The following is an 18,770-nucleotide window of genomic DNA, read 5'->3' on the forward strand; positions in this document are numbered from 1 at the left end:
TTATCTGTGGGACTAGCAAGAAGGTGGCGCCGGTTAGATGGTGGTAGCATTAACAGAGTGTTGGTATTTATTAACGCACACAGATAAATCCGCAAGCGCATGGATACTGCTGTAGCTTTCACCTAGAAGTATTCCAAGTATCATATCCACAGGAAACGTGTGAGATTAACTACAGTCTAACTTAACATGGGGTAGCAACAAGGCAAATGATAAGTTGGAGCGTAGAGAGGATAACTAAGGTTCTCTAGTTTTAACTTCGGTATGCTATGTCTTCTATTATTCAACTGGGGACATTACTAGGGAAAGACACCAGCAGAGGATGCTTTCCTTCGTAACCGGGTCCTACTTGGTGAACAACCTAGGTTTTCCAATAACCCAAAACTCTGAACTTAAAATTTTTTCTAACAAAACCCATGCATGGTGAGTGTGCATACTAGGAAACCACCCATGTAGTTGCATAAGTAGAACCCAAGTTAGCATGGTTGAGCATTTTGCATTTAATTCAACATGTGAGTTGCGTCTTCATGATTTTATGTGATGTAATAAAATCGACTCAACCTTTATAAATATCTTGTTGTGTGTGTTGCCAACCCTTGGCTTGGACCCTAAAGCCCTTCACTACGGGAAACGGTGACAATGCCGAGTGCTTTCTGTTTGCCGAGTGCATTATATCGAGCACTCGGCAAACATAACATTTGCCGAGTGTATACTCCAAGACACTCGGCATACTATTACACTCGGCATATCTATTATTTACCGAGTGTCAACACTCGGCCTCTAGGGGACACTCGGCAATAACCACCACGTGACCCGCCCGTGCGCCGTTCTACCGGGCGGCGTGCCGGCCGTTAGTACTTCGCCGAGTGTCCGTTAGAGACACTCGGCGAAGTATTGATTTGCCGAGTGTTTTATTCCGGCACTCGGCGAAGTGTATGGGTTTGCCGAGTGTTTATGGAGACACTCGGCGAATGAAAAACAATTTTTCCCTCCTCGGCCCTCCACAATTTTTCTACTCCCCACATACGACATTTTGTACTGCATGTTAAAAGTTGGTCTATTTCTTGGTCTGTTTGCTATATTTAGTGAATTAATTTCATTTTGAGTAATTTATTGATTTAAACGAAATTTGAACTGCAAGTGATTGAAATAATAGAATAAAATGAGTGGAAAAATCAAATTCATGTCATTGAATCCGGATTGATGTCTCATACAGGAAATGAAAAGAAATTTTGAACATTTTGTTCAGGAAACACGACCACGAACGTGTGTTCGAATGATTTTAAAATTCTACCAAAACCAAACGAAGTCTGAAAATCACGAGATTTGTCAAGATGTCATGATATCATATGTGGAGGCTGTGGTAAAAAATTGAGAATGTTTCGCATAATTTGTGACGTATGATGCTTACAAACGGAAGCATCTTCGGAGAAAATTCGTAGAACTTAGAAGGATCCGATAAGATTTAGAGTCCAAGTGACATTTTAATTGGGTTTGAGTTCAAATTTTTTTGTATAGGCAATACACAACATAGATTAGTTCATGTCAAATTTTGACAAATTAATGGATCCGTTTGATATTTTTTATTTATTAATTGCAATTATAGAATTTTAGTTGATATAAATTAATTTTGAGCTATAACTGCATGAAATAATGAAATAATATTAGTAGAAAAAACAAATATGCATTTTGAGTGAATTTGACAAGTTTTTTTCAAAATATATAGGAAAAAAGTTACTAAAAGAAGCTATTAAAGGTATACATAAAATATTAGCGTAGTTTGCCGAGTGTTTCTATATAACACTCGGTAAAGTATCTCTTTGCCGAGTGTCTTATAGAAAACACTCGGCAAAGTCTTGGTGCAGGCCCACTGCCGCGCGAGTAGACCCTTTGTAAAAATAAAAAAAATAAAAAAGGAGCTATGCCGAGTGCCAGATCGCGGGCACTCGGCATACCCCCTAACAGTTAACCCGGCGCTTCCCCGCACGCCACACACACGCACACAACGCACACACGCCACAGACACACGCCGCGACCACGCGACCCCGTCCCGCCGGCGTGCCCGCCGCCTCCCCCGGCCGGCGTCCCCGCCCCCGCTCCATCCCCCGGCGGCGCCCTCCCGGTCCTCGGCGTCGCCCTCCCGGCCCCGGCGCGCCACGCCCGCGGCGGCTCCACCCGGCGGCGCCACCGCCCCCCCCACACACACACCGGCGGCGTGGCCGCGCCCCTCGGCGTCGCCCTCCGGGCCCCGGCGCGCCACGCCCGCGGCGGCTCCACCCGGCGGCGCCACCCCCCCCCCCCACACCGACGGCGCCCGCGGCGGCGAGGCCACCGAGCGGAGCGGGAATCGGAACGGAATCGAGTCGAATTCGTCCTCACCTTCTCGTCGTTGCTGGTAAGGAAGCCCTAACGTTGCTTGATTAAAGAACTAGGACACTGTTTGGCCCAATCGAGCCAATCGAGAAATTCCTGTAATTCCTTGTCGGGATGGGTTATCTGACCCAATCGAGCCCCACTAGCTGCTGGATTGGTTCTTGATTTTCAATACATGAATTTCTGCCGATCGATAGGCCGATAGCTACACTGCATTCTTGTTTGGTGGTTAGATTCGTGAGAGCAGCCGTTTCTGGCTTTCTGTTTGCTGAACCCTTTCCAGGGTTGAATATTTGATGTGAAAGTGATTAAAGAACTAGGACACTGTTTGGCCAATTAAAGGGCTTACTTTTAGAGATGCTTCATTTTTTTTTCTCTTGTTTGTAAGAACACACACTTGTTTTCTGTACCTGATACATAGACTGATAGACACGTGAATGCAGACAAAACTGTGAAGATTTCTCCTCTTATGGAAAACTGTGAAGATTTCTTCTCTTATGGTTTGGGGCTTTTTAAGTGAGAAAGAACTAGCAAAAAAAAAAGGAAAGAAAGAAAGAAGACAATTCACATCTACTGTGCCGATCCATTTTAAACCACATCTACTGTGGTCATCAATTTTGAATGATGACTATGTGGCCATCAATTTTGAATGATGACTGGAGATAATGTACAGTACTTAGAAGTTTCACTAGTTGGGTTACAAAGTGGAAAGCTTAAAATTCAAAGTCAAAAGTCTGATTTGTCTAACTTAATGTTTGAAATTCTGAGAAACTTATAAAAAAAATTAAATAAAGTTGAATGTATCCCTGCTTGTTAAAGCATTATAAGTAGACTTAACAGAAAATTTCTGATTTTTTTCTAATGTCCAAATGATCTTATCAGGTTCATTTACCAGAATAAAAGGTGAAGCATCACACCAAATTTCCTCCCATCTACTTCTTAATTCTACAGGAAGCCATCTTCTAAATGTAACTTGAACTTCTCCACTTTTAATTCTCTCAACAGAGGCATCTTTGCATTCACATAGCTCAAAGAGAATAGGTTCAGTAGTACACAGTGCCTGAGGATACAGCCATCTATCTTTCCAGAATCTAGTTTGACGCCCATTTTTAATGCATATTTCTCTCCCTAGTAAATAAACATCTTTGATTTTCAACAGATCATACCAAATAGGAGAATCAGTCAACTTGTGAGAAACACTAAAGATACTGTCCTTCCTCAAATACTTATGTTTGATAATTGTTTGCCATAAATCCTCTTCTCTTTCTAGTTTTCACCACCATTTGCATAAAAGACTGATATTCATTTTCCTCAAGTTCTTAATCCCAAGCCACCTTTTTTCTTGCTTTTACATATCTTTTCCCACTTAACTAAATGATACTTTTTTTTTGTCCTTCGTCCTTGCCAAAAAAAGATTCTCCTTATTTTATCTAATTTACCAACCACTGTTTTAGGCAAACGACAGACAGACATATGATATATCGGTGAATTGTTAAGACTAGCACTGATCAAGGTAGATCTGACCGCTATAGACATGCAGCTACCCTTCCAAACATCTAACCTTTTACTGCTTTTCTCTACAAGGGGGAGCCAGTCACAAACATGTAACCTACTTGGGCTAACAGGAACACCCAGGTACTTAATTACAAAGAACCCAACTTGACAGTTGAAAAGATCAGCATATGTCTGCCCCAAATTCTCCTCATCATTTGCCCTGTTCGCTTGGCTGATAAGTATGGCTGAAAGGACTATTGGCTGATTTGTTGTGAGAGAAAAATATTGTTAGTTGGCTGAAAAAAGTATGGCTTATAAGCGAAGCGAACAAGACGATCATAATGACTTCACTTTTATTAAAATTTATTTTCAATCCAGCCATCATTTCATACATGTACAGTAGAAATTTCATATTAACAGCTCCTTCCATTTCATGCTTAAGACATATGATTGTGTCATCTGCATATTGCAAGATGGCCACACCATGAGGAATAATGTGTTCTATCAGTGAACACTCCATTTTGCTGTGCTTTGATGACCATTCTAGTTAAACAATCAGCTACTAGATTGAAAAGGATGGGTGATAGGGGGTCCCCTTGTCTTACACCTTTGTCTGTTTAAAGTTCTGAGAAACTTATAAAATATTGACATTAGGTAGTAGGATGTCTATAGAGGTGATATGACTTTTTTTTAGAAATTAGAAAAGGATAAACCATGAATTATTTGCTTTCTTGTGAGCTATATGTGGTTGTCGGCCATCGTGCCGTTCTGTTGGTGTGGATGTGGTTGTCGGCCATCGTGCCGTTATATTTGATGCAGGTTTTGGAAACCTCCCCGTGCAGGGGAGGTGCTGCCAAAATTTTGACTTGACACTACTATATGTTCATTTTGTTGCAGGAGAGACTCACAAGGACCGTCCTTGACTCGTCACTTTGCCGGATAGCAAGGTGAGGCATCATACACCTCTCTTTTCATTTGATGTTCATATATCACGTAACCTAGTTAGGCGTCTCCCGTTCGAAAGAGATACGGTTGGAAATATGCAAATTTTTGCATATATATAACCGTATCTGTTTCGAATTGTCCACGTTTTTTGGACAGCCCGAGGATGTGTAGCGGGTTTAGTTTCCATGGTCTACTCCGATCCGAGATAGAGTTTCGGCAGCACCTCCCTGTTGTTCTCCGAATACACAATCTCCCTTCCGGGACGTGTATTTGGAGAACAGCGGGGAGGTGATGCCGAAATTCTATCTTAGATCGGAGTAGAGCATGGAAACTAAACCCACTACATATCCTCGGGTGGGATTAGGACCTATCTTTACCTAATAGACATTATAGGAACGTGTAGATGCAACGTGATTTTATATATTACTCGCTGATATGCTAGAGGATGGATGACCGTGAGTGGATGTACACGGGCCGCTCTAGTCAGAATTCGTTGACCAATGAATGGATCGACAAGACGGATGCTTTCTTGGAACGGGCGTTTGCAATTGTCAAAGGAGCTAGATCGACTTGGTGTCCATGTAGCAAATGTGGAAACATGCGTCGGCAAACCAAGCTAGACATGGGCAAACATCTTGTGAAGAATGGATTTACGTCACACTACACCAGGTGGACCTACCATGGTGAAGCTGATCGTGGGAGAGACGAGGTCTTGAGACAACGCATCGAGGAATATGATGATGATGCCGGAGTGGGAGACATGTTAAATGACTACCATGAAGCACACTTCGATGAAGCAAGTAGGGAGGAGGAGCCAGAGGCTACCGCAAAGGCGTATTATGACATGTTGTCTGCGGCACAGCAACCCCTTCACGGGCATACCAAGGTTTCTCAACTGGATGCCATTGCACGCCTAATGGCTGTGAAGTCTCAGTTTACCTTGAGTCGAGACGCCTTTGATATTATGCTGGCAGTTTTTGGTAGCCTGCTCCCGGATGGTCACATCTTGCCAAAGAGCATGTATGAGGCACAGAAACTCCTTCGTGCACTTAAGATGCCATACGAGCAGATACATGCTTGTCCGAAGGGATGCATCTTATTTAGGAAAGAGTATGCGGAAGAAAAGTACTGTGTGAAGTGCGAATCGTCTAGGTTCCTAGAGGTAGACTCTGGTGATGGTCAGAAGAGGCAGCTCGCAATCCCCGTGAAGATCCTACGGTACCTTCCTTTCATACCGAGGATCCAACGGCTTTACATGACTGTGGAATTTGCGAAACAGATGACATGGCACAAAAACGGACGTCGATACAATCCTAAGAAGATGGTACACCCATCCGATGGTGAAGCCTGGACAAGGTTTGATGAGATTTATCCTGAGAAAGCTTTAGAGGCTCGTAATGTACGTGTTGCGCTGGCAACAGATGGGTTTAATCCTTACGGAATGGCGGCTGCCCCGTACACCTGTTGGCCATTGTTCGTTATCCCCCTCAATCTCCCCCCTGGCGTCATCTTTCAACGACAGAACATATTCTTATCGTTGATAATTCCAGAACACCCGGGGAATAATATGAGTGTGTACATGGAGCCTCTGATTGATGATTTGATCCGTGCTTGGGAGGAAGGGGTATGGACATACGACCGAGCTACAAAGACAAACTTCAAAATGTATGTTTGGTACCAGTACTCCCTGCATGACTTGCCGGCATATGGGATTTTCTGCTGCTGGTGTGTTCACGGGAGGTTCCCATGCCCAGTATGCAAGGCTTCTTTGATGTTCATTTGGTTGACGAAGGGTGGAAAGTATTCTTCGTTCGACAAACATCGACAATTCCTCCCTCCTGACCATCCATTCAGACTAGACATCAAGAACTTTACGAAAGATGTCGTAGTTACAGACCCTGCACCGCAGATGATGACAGGAGCCGTGGTTCGTGCTCAGTTAGATGCTCTCGAGGTCAATAAACAAGAAGGTGGTTTTGTGGGATATGGTGAGCAACATGCTTGGACTCGGAAGTCGTGCTTGTGGAACCTCCCCTATTTTGATGATCTTCTTCTTCCACATAACATTGATGTAATGCACACTGAAAAGAATATCGCTGAGGCAATTTTTGGTACAATCATGGACATTCCTGATAAGACAAAGGATAACGTTAAGGCTAGAATGGATCAAGCGAGGTTATGCGACAGACCAAAGTTGGACATGGCGCCTCCTAGAGCCGGCAAGTCATGGAGAAAGCCTAAGGCCGATTTCGTCCTGACGAGGGCCCAAAGGAGGGAGGTACTAGAATGGTTCCAAACGTTAATGTTCCCTGATGGGTATGCAGCGAATCTGAAGAGGGGAGTGAACTTAGCTACTATGCGAGTCAACGGGCTCAAGAGTCATGATTACCACATATGGCTTGAGCGTCTACTTCCGGTGATGGTTCGAGGCTATGTCCCTGATCATGTCTGGCAGGTGCTAGCGGAGTTGAGCAATTTCTTTCGCCAGCTTTGTGCCAAGGAGTTATCTCGTACCGTGGTTGCAGAAATGGAAAAAATGGCGCCTGTGTTGCTCTGTAAGTTGGAGAAGATCTTTCCACCCGGCTTCTTCAATCCGATGCAGCATATGATTCTACACCTCCCGTATGAAGCAAGAATGGGGGGGCCTGTGCAGGGCCATTGGTGCTATTCGATTGAGAGATGTCAAAAGGTTCTTCGAACTAAATGTAAAAATAAATGCAAAATTGAAGCATCCATTGCAGAGGCATACATTCTGGAGGAGGTGTCAAACTTCACAACAAAATACTATGCCGACAACCTTCCTAGTGTGCATAATCCACCATCTCGTTACAATGCCGACGGAGATGAATCGAGCCTTAGCATTTTTCGAGGGCAACTCGGAAGTGCAAGTGGTGCGACCCATAAGACCTTGAAACATGAAGAATGGCGCATTATCATGCTGTATGTGTTGACCAACCTATCCGAGGTGGAGCCATACATGATGTATGTTCTCAACAAACTTGTTCTCAAGTAGTCGCTTTTCTATGTCCAACTCTCATGTTTCTTATTGGTACAAGGAATTTCATCGTCAATTCTGGCGTAAATCAAGGAAACCTACCCCGCACGAAAGTGATACCCTTCTCAAAGAGGGTGCGGGAAATGGAAAACCCGATTTCATTTCTTGGTTCAAGCAGAAGGTACAGTCCAACTTAGTTTGATATTACAAGTTGCTTGTACATGCAAATAATAAAACGCACCACCCTGCTTGAACTTGTAGGGCCAAACCGAAGCGTCTATGAATGTCGAGTTGAGACAGGTTGCCAATGGTTGTTCCTATAAGGTCAAGTCGTTTACCGGTTATGACGTCAATGGATATCGCTTTCACACAACAAGGCACGAGCAGAGTCGGCCCAATCGAAGAACCACAAATACCGGAGTTTTTACGCCAGGCTTTGATGGGGTCGAGTACTACGGAATAATTGAAGAAATATACGAACTAACTTTTCATGGTTGCAAACCTCTTAATCTAGTCATATTCAAATGTCATTGGTTTGATCCAGATGTCGTGAGACGCACCCCTAATCTTGGGCTAGTTGAAATTCGACAATCATCCGTCTTACCAGGAGACGACGTCTATATTGTGGCTCAACAGGCCACACAAGTTTATTATTTGTCATACCCGTGCCAAACCGACAACCGTCTTAAGGGTTGGGATGTTGTGTACAAGGTATCGCCACACGGTAAACTACCTGTACCAAACAATGAAGATTACAATATAGACCCCAACACATATGACGGAGAGTTCTTCCAAGAAGATGGGCTCGAAGGGAGTTTTGTGATAGATTTAACCGAAGCGATCGGAATGGAAGTAGACAATGAAGGGGTTGCTGATGAGGACGCTGGAGATGAGGTTCAGAATGAGAAGGACTTAGAACTACTTCAGCGATTACAATTAGGCAATGACAGTGATCACGACATTCCTCCTTCGGAGCACGGGCATGATTATATCGACATGCATGATAGTGATGATGAGACTTATGATCCAGCTAATCCCGATCATGACGATTATTTCTAATACATGTATGAGTCATACTAATTTATTTATTATTTATCATATCTTTCTAAGTATGTTTTGTTTATCTGTGCTGATTGGTTTACTCTTTTTATTTGCAGGTAATTGAGCAATGGTGGGCGCTACGAGGAAGCTCGCGGCGATTTGCGAGAGAATCGCCGCTGTAGGGAGGGGTTCAGGTTCAGGTTCTGGGCCAGGGTCAGTTTCTGGGAGGCGTCGAGGTAGGCCTCGAGGCAGGGGTGAGGAGGAGGAGGAGCAGGAGCAGGAGCAGGAGCAGAGACAGAGGCAGAGGCAGAGGCAGAGGGGTCGACGGAAGGGTAGGGCGAGGACCCCGTCGCCTGAACCTAACCCCCCGACGTCTGAGGAGGAGGAGGTACCTTCCGCACACGCCTCTGGTGAGGAGGAGGAGGAGGAGGAGCAGGAGCAGGAGCAGGAGCAGGAGCAGGAGCATGAGCAGGAGGGGGAGAGAGAGGGGGAGGAGGCAGGGGATGCCCAGTCCAAGATCTGGTTGCGAGGTCCCTCGTCCCTCCCGAGGCGTCCGATACCTGAGCATAAACGCCCGCTGATTAAACCGACAGGGACCAGGTAAGTAACTTTAAATATTCGCAATAATTTTGATATGTTGAAAATTATAAAAGAAACTAATAATTTATATTAATCACTTGTGCAGGAGTTGGATTAAGCTCAGTGGGGGTGATCACAACCGCAAGGTCAACGGCATCCTTGGCCTTTTGTGCAGGGAACACTTCCCTGGCTTGGTGGTGTACGCCGGACAGCGGGAGCCGGCCTACACGTGGGACCACTACGTCGCCGCCCCCGACGTCTCTGATCGTGATCGCAGGAGATTCACCAACATAGCGGAGCGGGTGAAGGGCGAGCTATGGGTAAGTATTCCTCGTACTACATTGCTCAATACATCACCTTCACTGGACATTCTTGAAATAATAACTTTATACATCGCCTCTATATGCAGGACTTCTACAGATGCCAGGAGGGATTCGAGGCCAAGGCGAAGTCCGTCTCTGAACAAGCCGCCAAGAAGCTCGTGAAGGACATGCACTACGAGGCGCGCGTCCAGGCCATCATCGAGTTCTACGCTCAATACAGAACCATGAAGGTTAAAAAAGAAGAGGCAAGGACAATGAACCTGACCAAGGACCAATTCATGAGTGTAAGCAAAGAACGTTGATACTTACTTTATTTGAGATTAATTACGCTTAATTTCTTTTTTCATAAGTCACATGCTTGATGATGTAGGTGCCTCCGTGGTGGTGCCGAGCGCATATCCGGTGCTGGGAAAAGATGGTGGATGAGTGGTTGCAGCCCGGGTGGTTGGAGCACCACCTTGCTTGCCGGGAGCGGCGTTTGCAGATGCCAGGTGCATCACACCATCAAGGCAGCCTGAGCCTTGATGAATATAGGGAAAAATGGGTATGCAACTCCATTTCTGTATTCTAACGCTCAATTCTGCATAATTTCTAATCATTTTGCATTTTTGCCGTAGTCGTCGTCACATGATGGCCAGTCTTGCTCCCAGCTCAAGGCATGGGTTCTGTCCAAAAAGGGCAAGGCGACGGCCGACATCGACTTCAACCCGGAGGACCCGCCTGAGGCGTACAGCCATCCAAGCATCCACAGCCGCGTCACCCAGTATACAACGATGGCAAGGGAGGTTCACGGGCCACAGTTCGATCCGAGCTCCTAGGATATTGATGGAGAAATCGTGATGAGGGTGGGAGGAGGCAAGAAGCATGGTCGGTATTGGATTGGCGACAGCGTAATTGACACGGCCTCTACTCCCACTCTCTCCCAGATCAGAGCAAGGAGCACGGACTCGAGCCCAGCGATACGCCCACGGCCGACCACTGCACAGTTCCAGATAGAGGCTCTCCAGGTTCTTTCTCTTCCATTCATCATTCGTTGGTTCTTACGTACTTTAGCTTTGCATTGCTTTGCATTGTAACATTGCGATGAAATATTTTAGGCCCAGGTGGAAGCAGAAAAGAAGCAACGGGAGGAGATGGAGGCGAGGGTGGAGCGGTTAGAGGCCGAGCGGCAGAGGATGGACGAAGAAAGTCGGTTGAGGATGGACCAAATGTTCCAATACATGCAGAATTTTGCATCGAGTATGGGTCAACCTTTGCCACCGCCACCGATGCTATTCCCTTCACCTCAGCCACCCACAACTACTCCAGTGAGTCACTTGACACCTTGAAACTTAAATATTTTAGGCTTTTATTTCCAAAATTTTTCTGTTGATAAAACTTTAAACAAAAAAATACTTAGTGAAACTTAAATATAAATGCAAATATAGATGTCATGTCAAAAGAGAATGTCAGGCAACCATTGGTGCTGCTGACTACCAGAATAGCAAATTATACTTCTATTACGTCACCTAAGCTTGAATGGCAAATCCACTTTTCTCAGTTCAATAAATGGTGCACTGGTTCTCCAAACAAGAAAAAAAGAAGGGCGGAGCTACTCACCAGTGACATGATCGGATACTGAAATGAGCATGATGCATTCTTCACTTTGCTGTCATGAATGGATGTGTTCCCTTTTTTTTGTCAACCTTGCTGACTTAGTAATGCGCATCATTGACATATTCAGCTCTGATTTCCTGACGCAAAGAATTCTTCGTGTCGTCGTGACCCAATAAGGTCATCGGTTATCTTTGCTTTGTGCTGAACATTTTTTTGATACATTGGTCTTGTTATGACCGCATTCTGGCTATCTGTCTTCTTTCCAAGATCTAATGGAGACCACACATTTGTTTATAGTCAATGAAAAGGCCTAGGTTCCGGAGGTTTGTGTTGATTGGTACTTTCAGTTGCGTGTAAGAGGCTCATTAACCACCTGACGACATATGCTTCCCAGTTTAATTCTTTGCATCATCCACGACCACTACTACACATAATAAGATTCAGTCATCACACAAGCAAGATAGAGCCAGTCAGCGTGCATGTTACTACAACTAGGAGATTATAAAACGGCCAATCATGTCACTATATTTTAACCTCCACGGTGCCTAGCTCCAAGTGTCAAACCCACCGTATATAGCTGAATACAGCAACACGTACCTAAGGAAGGTCGGTACTGAATCCATAATGCAGTTAAAATATGTTGGAATCATTGCCAGCAGTTTAATACTGTTCCCTATGAATGACGCGTGTCTGTATATGCATTCATGCACGCTTCTAAATATTATTCAGAGAGGCAGGCCGTGTAGCTCTGCAGCAACGAACCTGCAGAATTGGTTAAAGAAATCTTTGTAGCAGGATAAGGTAACGTGCCTCATTGACTGGATGCATGCACTTTTCATCCCTTCAACTCTTGACACGGTTTAAAGAAAAGAGAAACCTCCTCTCACTACGGGAAACAGTGACAATGCCGAGTGCTTTAGATGCACACATTTCGATACTGAAATTCACTTTGCAATATGAAGTCTAACACTGTTAAAAAGGAAGCTAACACTGTTTCGAATACTTCTCTTTTGTGCAGAATCAATCGGCGGCATCAAATAATCAGTTTCAAGACCCGGATTTGTCGCAGAGGTTCCAAGGGCCTACGCAGTGATTGCATTTGTATTGTGTCTTAGTTGTGACTTGTGATGATGGTTTATTGTAAATTGAGATGATGGTTTATTGTGACATGTGATGATGGTTTATTGTGAATTATGATGATGGTTTATTGTGAATTATGATACCTGTGACAAATAATTATGCCTGTCATGATGTTTTATTGTGAATTGTCATGGTTTTTTTTGTGGATTGACAGATATGTGACATTATTAAAAAAGAGACCATTTTCCATTCTGGTAACCTTCTTTGCCGAGTGTATTCCAGTGGACACTCGGCAAAGTGACCATAAAATCTGACCGCTGGAGCTTGTTTGCCGAGTGTTTTAGTTCTGACACTCGGCAAACTTGGGAAACTTTGCCGAGTGTTTTAGTTCTAACACTCGGCAAACTTTGGAAACTTTGCCGAGTGTTTTAGTTCTAACACTCGGCAAACTTTGGAAACTTTGCCGAGTGTTTTAGTTCTGACACTCGGCAAACTTTGGAAACTTTGCCGAGTGTTTTATTTCTGACACTCGGCAAACTTGGGAAACTTTGCCGAGTGTTTTAGTTCTGACACTCGGCAAAGTTGAGAAAATTTGCCGAGTGTTTTCCGTCGTGCACTCGGCAAAATCGACATCGCCGTTCCATCCCGTCAATTTTTTTTGCCGAGAGTTTATTTTTGCCGAGTGTTTACTGACAGTCGGCAAACTGTTTGCCGAGTGCCCGATAAAAAACACTTGGCAAACTACTGTTTGCCGACAAATCAATGCCGTGTGCTCTATGCCGAGTGTAACACTCGGCAAAGTATTTGTCGAGTGTTTTTGGGCGTTTGCCGAGTGCCCTTGACACTCGGCAAATCTACTGTATCCCGTAGTGCTTGATGACCTCTAGTGGACCCTACTAGGATGTATATATGTTGGCAACACATGTATACATGCATAGGAGCCCTAGGTGTAGTGTGGAAATAGAAATAGAAATAGAAAAGGAATTGGAAAAAGGGAGAAAAATAAAAAAGGAAAGCAGCCCAGCTTGCGCGTGCACCGCCGCCGGCATGCTCTGCCCATGTGGCCTAGCTAGCCGTCATGGGCTGGCACCGTATTTATGCTCCCCCATGCGCTCCCACGCGTGGCCGAGCCAGCCCAGTAGTGGCCCATACCGCGCTTGCCCGCATCGTGCCAACGCCGCCCGTTGCTTCTGCCCCGCCGCTAATAACCTGACCCCGCCTGTCATCCCCTACCCTTGCTCCCCTCTCTGCTTTAGGCAAAGTAGAGCATCACGCCCCGCCGCTCACCATGCCCGCCATCCATGCCCCTGCCCCTTGCCCTACACGCGCATATGCCTACCATGTCACCAATCCACGCCACCCCGATTGCCCCAGCTTACGTCATGACAAGATGACGACACAAGTGCCATGGTCTGCCCCTCCCACAGCCACCCCTACCACCATCGTACGACGCCATTGACTGGCCACCGAACAAAAAACGGGAGCGCCAAGGCACCCCCGCACTCCCGCCAAACCCTAGAACCCTAACCTAGGCCACCCAATCGCCCTACACATGTCCCCACACTGCTCCCCGCTGTTCGTCGCCCGCCATGGGTGAGCTCGAACTATAAAACCCCCTCCGATGCCCTAGCCCCTCTCCCATCCACCCCGCTACCACTCGGTGGCAACCCATGAACCACACCAAGCCAGAAGGGAAAGAGAGTTAGGGAGGAGGAGAAGGTGGGAAGGGAGCGCCGCTCGCCGGAGCTGATCACCACTGCGGAGACGCTAACAGAGCCGGAGACACCACCCCGATCGGCTACGTCGGCGTAGCTGCTTGGCACGGCACTGCACCACCTTGCCACAACACCGCCTCATCACCGCACCGCTAGCCTACCACCCTAAGCCCCACTGTGAGCCGCCGCTTCTTCTACTCGCTGTGTACCTCACCGCCATGGACACGCCATGCCACGCCGTCATGTTCTCCCCCTTGGGAGGGCCAAAGGCTGGTCTTTTCATCGTCGTGAATGCCACTGGTGCTAATGCCTAGCCCTATCAAGCCACTGGTGCTTGAGAATGCTAGCGCCTACACATCGCACCCGCCGTGGTCGCCATGGCCGGTGTTCGTAGCATCACCACCCTATTTTGGCCACCTTGAGCCAGCAGAGGTAAAACGACCACCCTAGCAAGATTCGCCTCACCGTGGGACACGATGTGCACTAGATGAAAATGGAGGGAGATCCCTAGGAGCCGCTAGCCGTGTTCTGCCTCGCTGGAGCCTCATGCCTCCCATGCCACCGCCGTGTTCTCGCCAATCTCGGCCGCCTCGTGACACGAGGAGGGCCGATGATGTCCACCGTCACCCCGCGAACGTAGCCGTGTAGGTGAATGAACCTAGGGCCTGCCCTATGTAACACCCTAGTGTTAAGCTTACACTTTGCACTTGCATTTGCATGAGCATAAGCATCACCCATTCAATCATGAGCATTAGCATATGAAATTTCATTTCATACACTCTATGTTATCATATGTGGTGCTTAATTATACATGTATATGCTTGTGATCATACTTGGCTAATGCAAGTGATTGTTGTTTGGTCACTAAAACACCTTAGTCACACTTAGGATGGAAAATGGAACCATGTTTGTATTCATGATCTAGCCCAATTATGCTTCTAAGTGTTGGTTTACTTTGAAATGTGTTTTCATGATGCTAGTTTGACCAAAGTTGAACAATAGCTTCAAAAACTTGCATGGCTTTGGGACCTTAATAAAAGTTGTAGCTTATCTTATGTGGAACAAACTTTATTTAAGGGCCAAGAGCTAATTCAGTGCCTAAGTTGGTCAAATAGAGCTCACAAGTTTTAATTTGCTGCTGTTTTGTAACTTGAAAATTTTTCTAAGTCTAAACCGATTTACAGTTTTCATGTACCCATCTTTGGCGATTTTTAGTTTGAAAATCAGTTCGAATTAGACCAAACTCCTTTAAGAAATTTGGTAGTACTCTTGTAGCTCTACAAAGTGGTGTAATTAGTTTGACAAATTACTGCACGGATTGGGAGATCCAGGGGCTCAAAGTTTGGGTTTCAGTCGGGTTCATCTACCTAAAAACGGCCTTTGCCACGTGCCATCGTGGCCGACCGGCGCAGGCTGTGCGCACTGTGTGGCGGCCGTACGCCGGCGCCGGCCCTCCCTGCCACTCCAAAAGTGAGAGCACACGGCTCTCCACATAACCTCGCACTCACTCTCGCTCTCGCTCTCTCTCACCCGCACGCCGCTCCAGAGCGGAGCAAAGCAGTAGCAGCGTCGTCGTCGTGCCTTTGATGGCCGAGCATGCCACCACCACAGCACTGCCGTTTGATTCGTCTAGAATGTAGCTCTGCCATGACCTACTCCACCTCCTCGAGTAGCTAGCACCACCATTCGAGCTCAGGTGAGGCCACATTGCACCGCTACCGTCGCTGCCATGGTTGTGGTGCACCGCCAAGCTCGAGCTCGCCCGTGGCAGGACCCAACCAGTGCCTCTCCAACCTCCCTCTCCCTCGGTTTGTCTTCGCTGTAGATCCTATAATCTAGTGCCGCATCCCATTGAACCGCTACCGCCTCATCGGCGCCGGAACGCGTGTCCACGCCATGCTTGCCCACCATGGCTGCGAGCATGAGCTCGCCATGGCCAAACCTAACCGGTCCCCCTTCTCTACCTCTTGTGCTCGTTTCTGCACCGCCTTGAGCCCTAGTACCTTAACCCTAAGACGAGTACATGTTGGTGGTAGTCACCTCATTGGAACGGCAAGCACCGCTGCCATGCACTGGGCATCGCCCAGCTCCACGCACACTATCGGACCTCACCGCCGCTCCACCATGGCTCGATCCGAACTCTAGATCTCCGCTAGGTCACCACGATGTTGTAGCCGCGCTCGTCTAAGCTTGCCGTGGCTGGAGATGGCCAAACCACTGCTGCGAAGGGCCACTGTCCACCATGGCTGCTGTCGAACTAGCTCTGGTGTGCCCCTTGGACAACCAACCCCTCCAGCCGATGCTTGTGGTGATGGGGAGCACTCTAGTGCTCACCTCGTCGCCAGGAGCCTTGCGGTCGGTGAGCTATGGCTGGTCAACCATCACCTCTGCTCCATTTGTGTATGACATGTGGGGCCTATGGACCACGGGACCCAGCTGTCAGCGCCTCTGGGTGCATTGCACTGGGTGCGCGTAGCGATTTCGGATTTGAATGTTTTCTTTATTTGTTTTTAAAAATTGAATACAAACTTCAAAAATTCATATCTAGAGCTAGGAGTGTCCAAATTAAGTGAACCAAATTTTGTTGGATTCATCTTGATGAGTACTACCTGTTAAAAATATGAAACTTGGTATGTTCTATAGTTTTATACCCTATTTAAATTATCTTATTTATTCCTATTAATCTTGAAAAATGCATAACTTGTGTTTGGGAGATGCTAAAAATGTGATCCCAATTTTGCTAGTCTTGTGTTGTCGGAGAAAGCAAAAATGTTAAACCTACAACTAACATGCTTGGAAAATGAATTCTTATTTTGGCTTAATTAAATGCTAGTTCTTGTGAAATTAATTGTGGTAGATTTATGTAACTTATGGGAATGAGATAATTTCTACAATGTTCTGGTATTACAAGGAATGTAAGAAAAATAGTAAATCTATTACTTGACACTTCTTACTATGCTAAGTATATTTGAGTGGCTAGAAAGCATGTAACTTGTTAGTTTTGTAGAAGTTATTGTACTTATCTAAATGGCGTGAAATTTTAACAACAGTCTCTTGAGAGCATGTATGAGCTTCTGTAATTTTTCCTGAATTTTTTGTGCACCAGAAGTAGCAGTTCCAATTTTCATCCAAATTAAATAAATTAATAAAGGCTTATATACAATTGATTTAGGTCCAACCATTATACCTTTCAACATGTTGGTGATGTATATAATTATTGGTACAGTGAGTTGTAACCAATTTTGACTGGGTGTATGCGATTATATATATTTATTGCTCTATAATTCAATTGCATCTAGTTCTTGAATTGTTTGCTTTGTATGAGCATGATGCTTGTTGAATTAGATGATTAGGCTAATTAAGATAAGTTGCTAGCCGCAGGTAATAGACATCTTAATGATGATGAACAACTCTATCTTAGGTTGCTAAAACAGAGTGAGTGTATGTTTCTTGTACTAGAGAAGAGCACCACACTCCATGATCCACGCATGCATGAAAGATTTGAGATTAGTGTTGGAGAGAAAATCCAAATAATCAAAATGAGAGCTCATGAGCTAACCATGACCATGGGCTTGAGATGAGGATGACTTGAGCTTGATGAGATGATGATCTTGGCTTGCTTGCTTCCACTCCACCTTTCACCTTCATCTCCAATCTCCATTTTCTCTCTCTTGTTCTTCCTTGCTCTTGTCTTGTAGAGAGAGAGAGAGGAAGGTGAGAAATGGGAGAGTGAGTTGAGTTGAGAGCTACTTCAGCTGATGCCTTACCCTCCAATTTCATGCTTATGACATGTGGGACCATGGGCAAGTGGAGTATAGCTCATCCTCCACTCACTAATGCTGCTCTAGCATCTGGCGGATGGTCTGACTGACTTACTAGACGGTCCAATAAAATTCTGGGAATTGATCCAACACCAAGAAGTTCCGGGAGGATTGCAAAAAGAAGCACTTCTAGGAGGAAAATGACACTTTGTCTCACTTCTTCCATACCAAGACTCAGCTCAAGCTTTTCTAGGGTGAGTTTGACAAGAGGCCGATGTAGGAGAGCCAATGGATTGATTGGCCCTTTTTGGATTCCTTCCCATGCATCAAGGACCTGGTTCACATGTTCTGAGGTATGGGCTTACTGAAGGTCATGGAGTTCAAGCACAACTAGAATGAATCTGCCATCCGTTAGTTCTATGCCACTCTTGAGGTTGACATTGAGGATGAGACCTTGGCTTGATGACCGGCAAAAAGAGCTTTGGTGCTATGTTCTAGGAGTTTGCTGCTCTCATTGGTCTTGACTATGCGGAGATGAAGATTGGGAAATCTGTGAAGGGTCTTCCGCGGATGCAGGAACATGTGACTTACATCTTCTATGCCACTAGGGAACATCAGCACGGGACTAGCAAGGACTTGAAGTGATATCCATCTCTGATCTTTAGCACGATGAGGCAAACTCTGATGCCTAAGGTGGGGAACCCCGATGCTGTCCGCTTTCGTTACTATGAGGTTATGCGGTCCATTCTGAATAGGGAGAAGCTGAATATGATTGAGTGGATGGCTGCTAGAATGATGGACTGTAAGCTTGACAGGTCAGGTGCCTTGGTCTACTAGCCGTACATCATGGCATTGATTCATAGCAAGACCA

The 18,770-nt window shown here is 45.8% G+C and overlaps 1 protein-coding gene and 1 pseudogene across 1 annotated transcript; both read left to right on the forward strand.

Moving 5' to 3' along the window:
• Window positions 1-5,431: 5,431 nt before the first annotated feature.
• LOC136510743 (uncharacterized) lies at window positions 5,432-8,969 on the forward strand. Its single transcript, XM_066505094.1, has 4 exons — window positions 5,432-7,795; window positions 7,866-7,985; window positions 8,066-8,198; window positions 8,962-8,969. Exons 1-4 carry the CDS (start codon window positions 5,432-5,434, stop codon window positions 8,967-8,969), a joined length of 2,625 nt encoding a protein of 874 aa, XP_066361191.1.
• Window positions 8,970-9,325: 356 nt separating this feature from the next.
• On the forward strand, window positions 9,326-12,571 carry LOC136510804 (uncharacterized; annotated as a pseudogene).
• The last annotated feature ends 6,199 nt before the right edge of the window (window positions 12,572-18,770 follow it).

The sequence above is a fragment of the Miscanthus floridulus genome, chromosome 16, assembly GCF_019320115.1.
Source record: "Miscanthus floridulus cultivar M001 chromosome 16, ASM1932011v1, whole genome shotgun sequence".
Classification (NCBI taxonomy): domain Eukaryota; kingdom Viridiplantae; phylum Streptophyta; class Magnoliopsida; order Poales; family Poaceae; genus Miscanthus; species Miscanthus floridulus.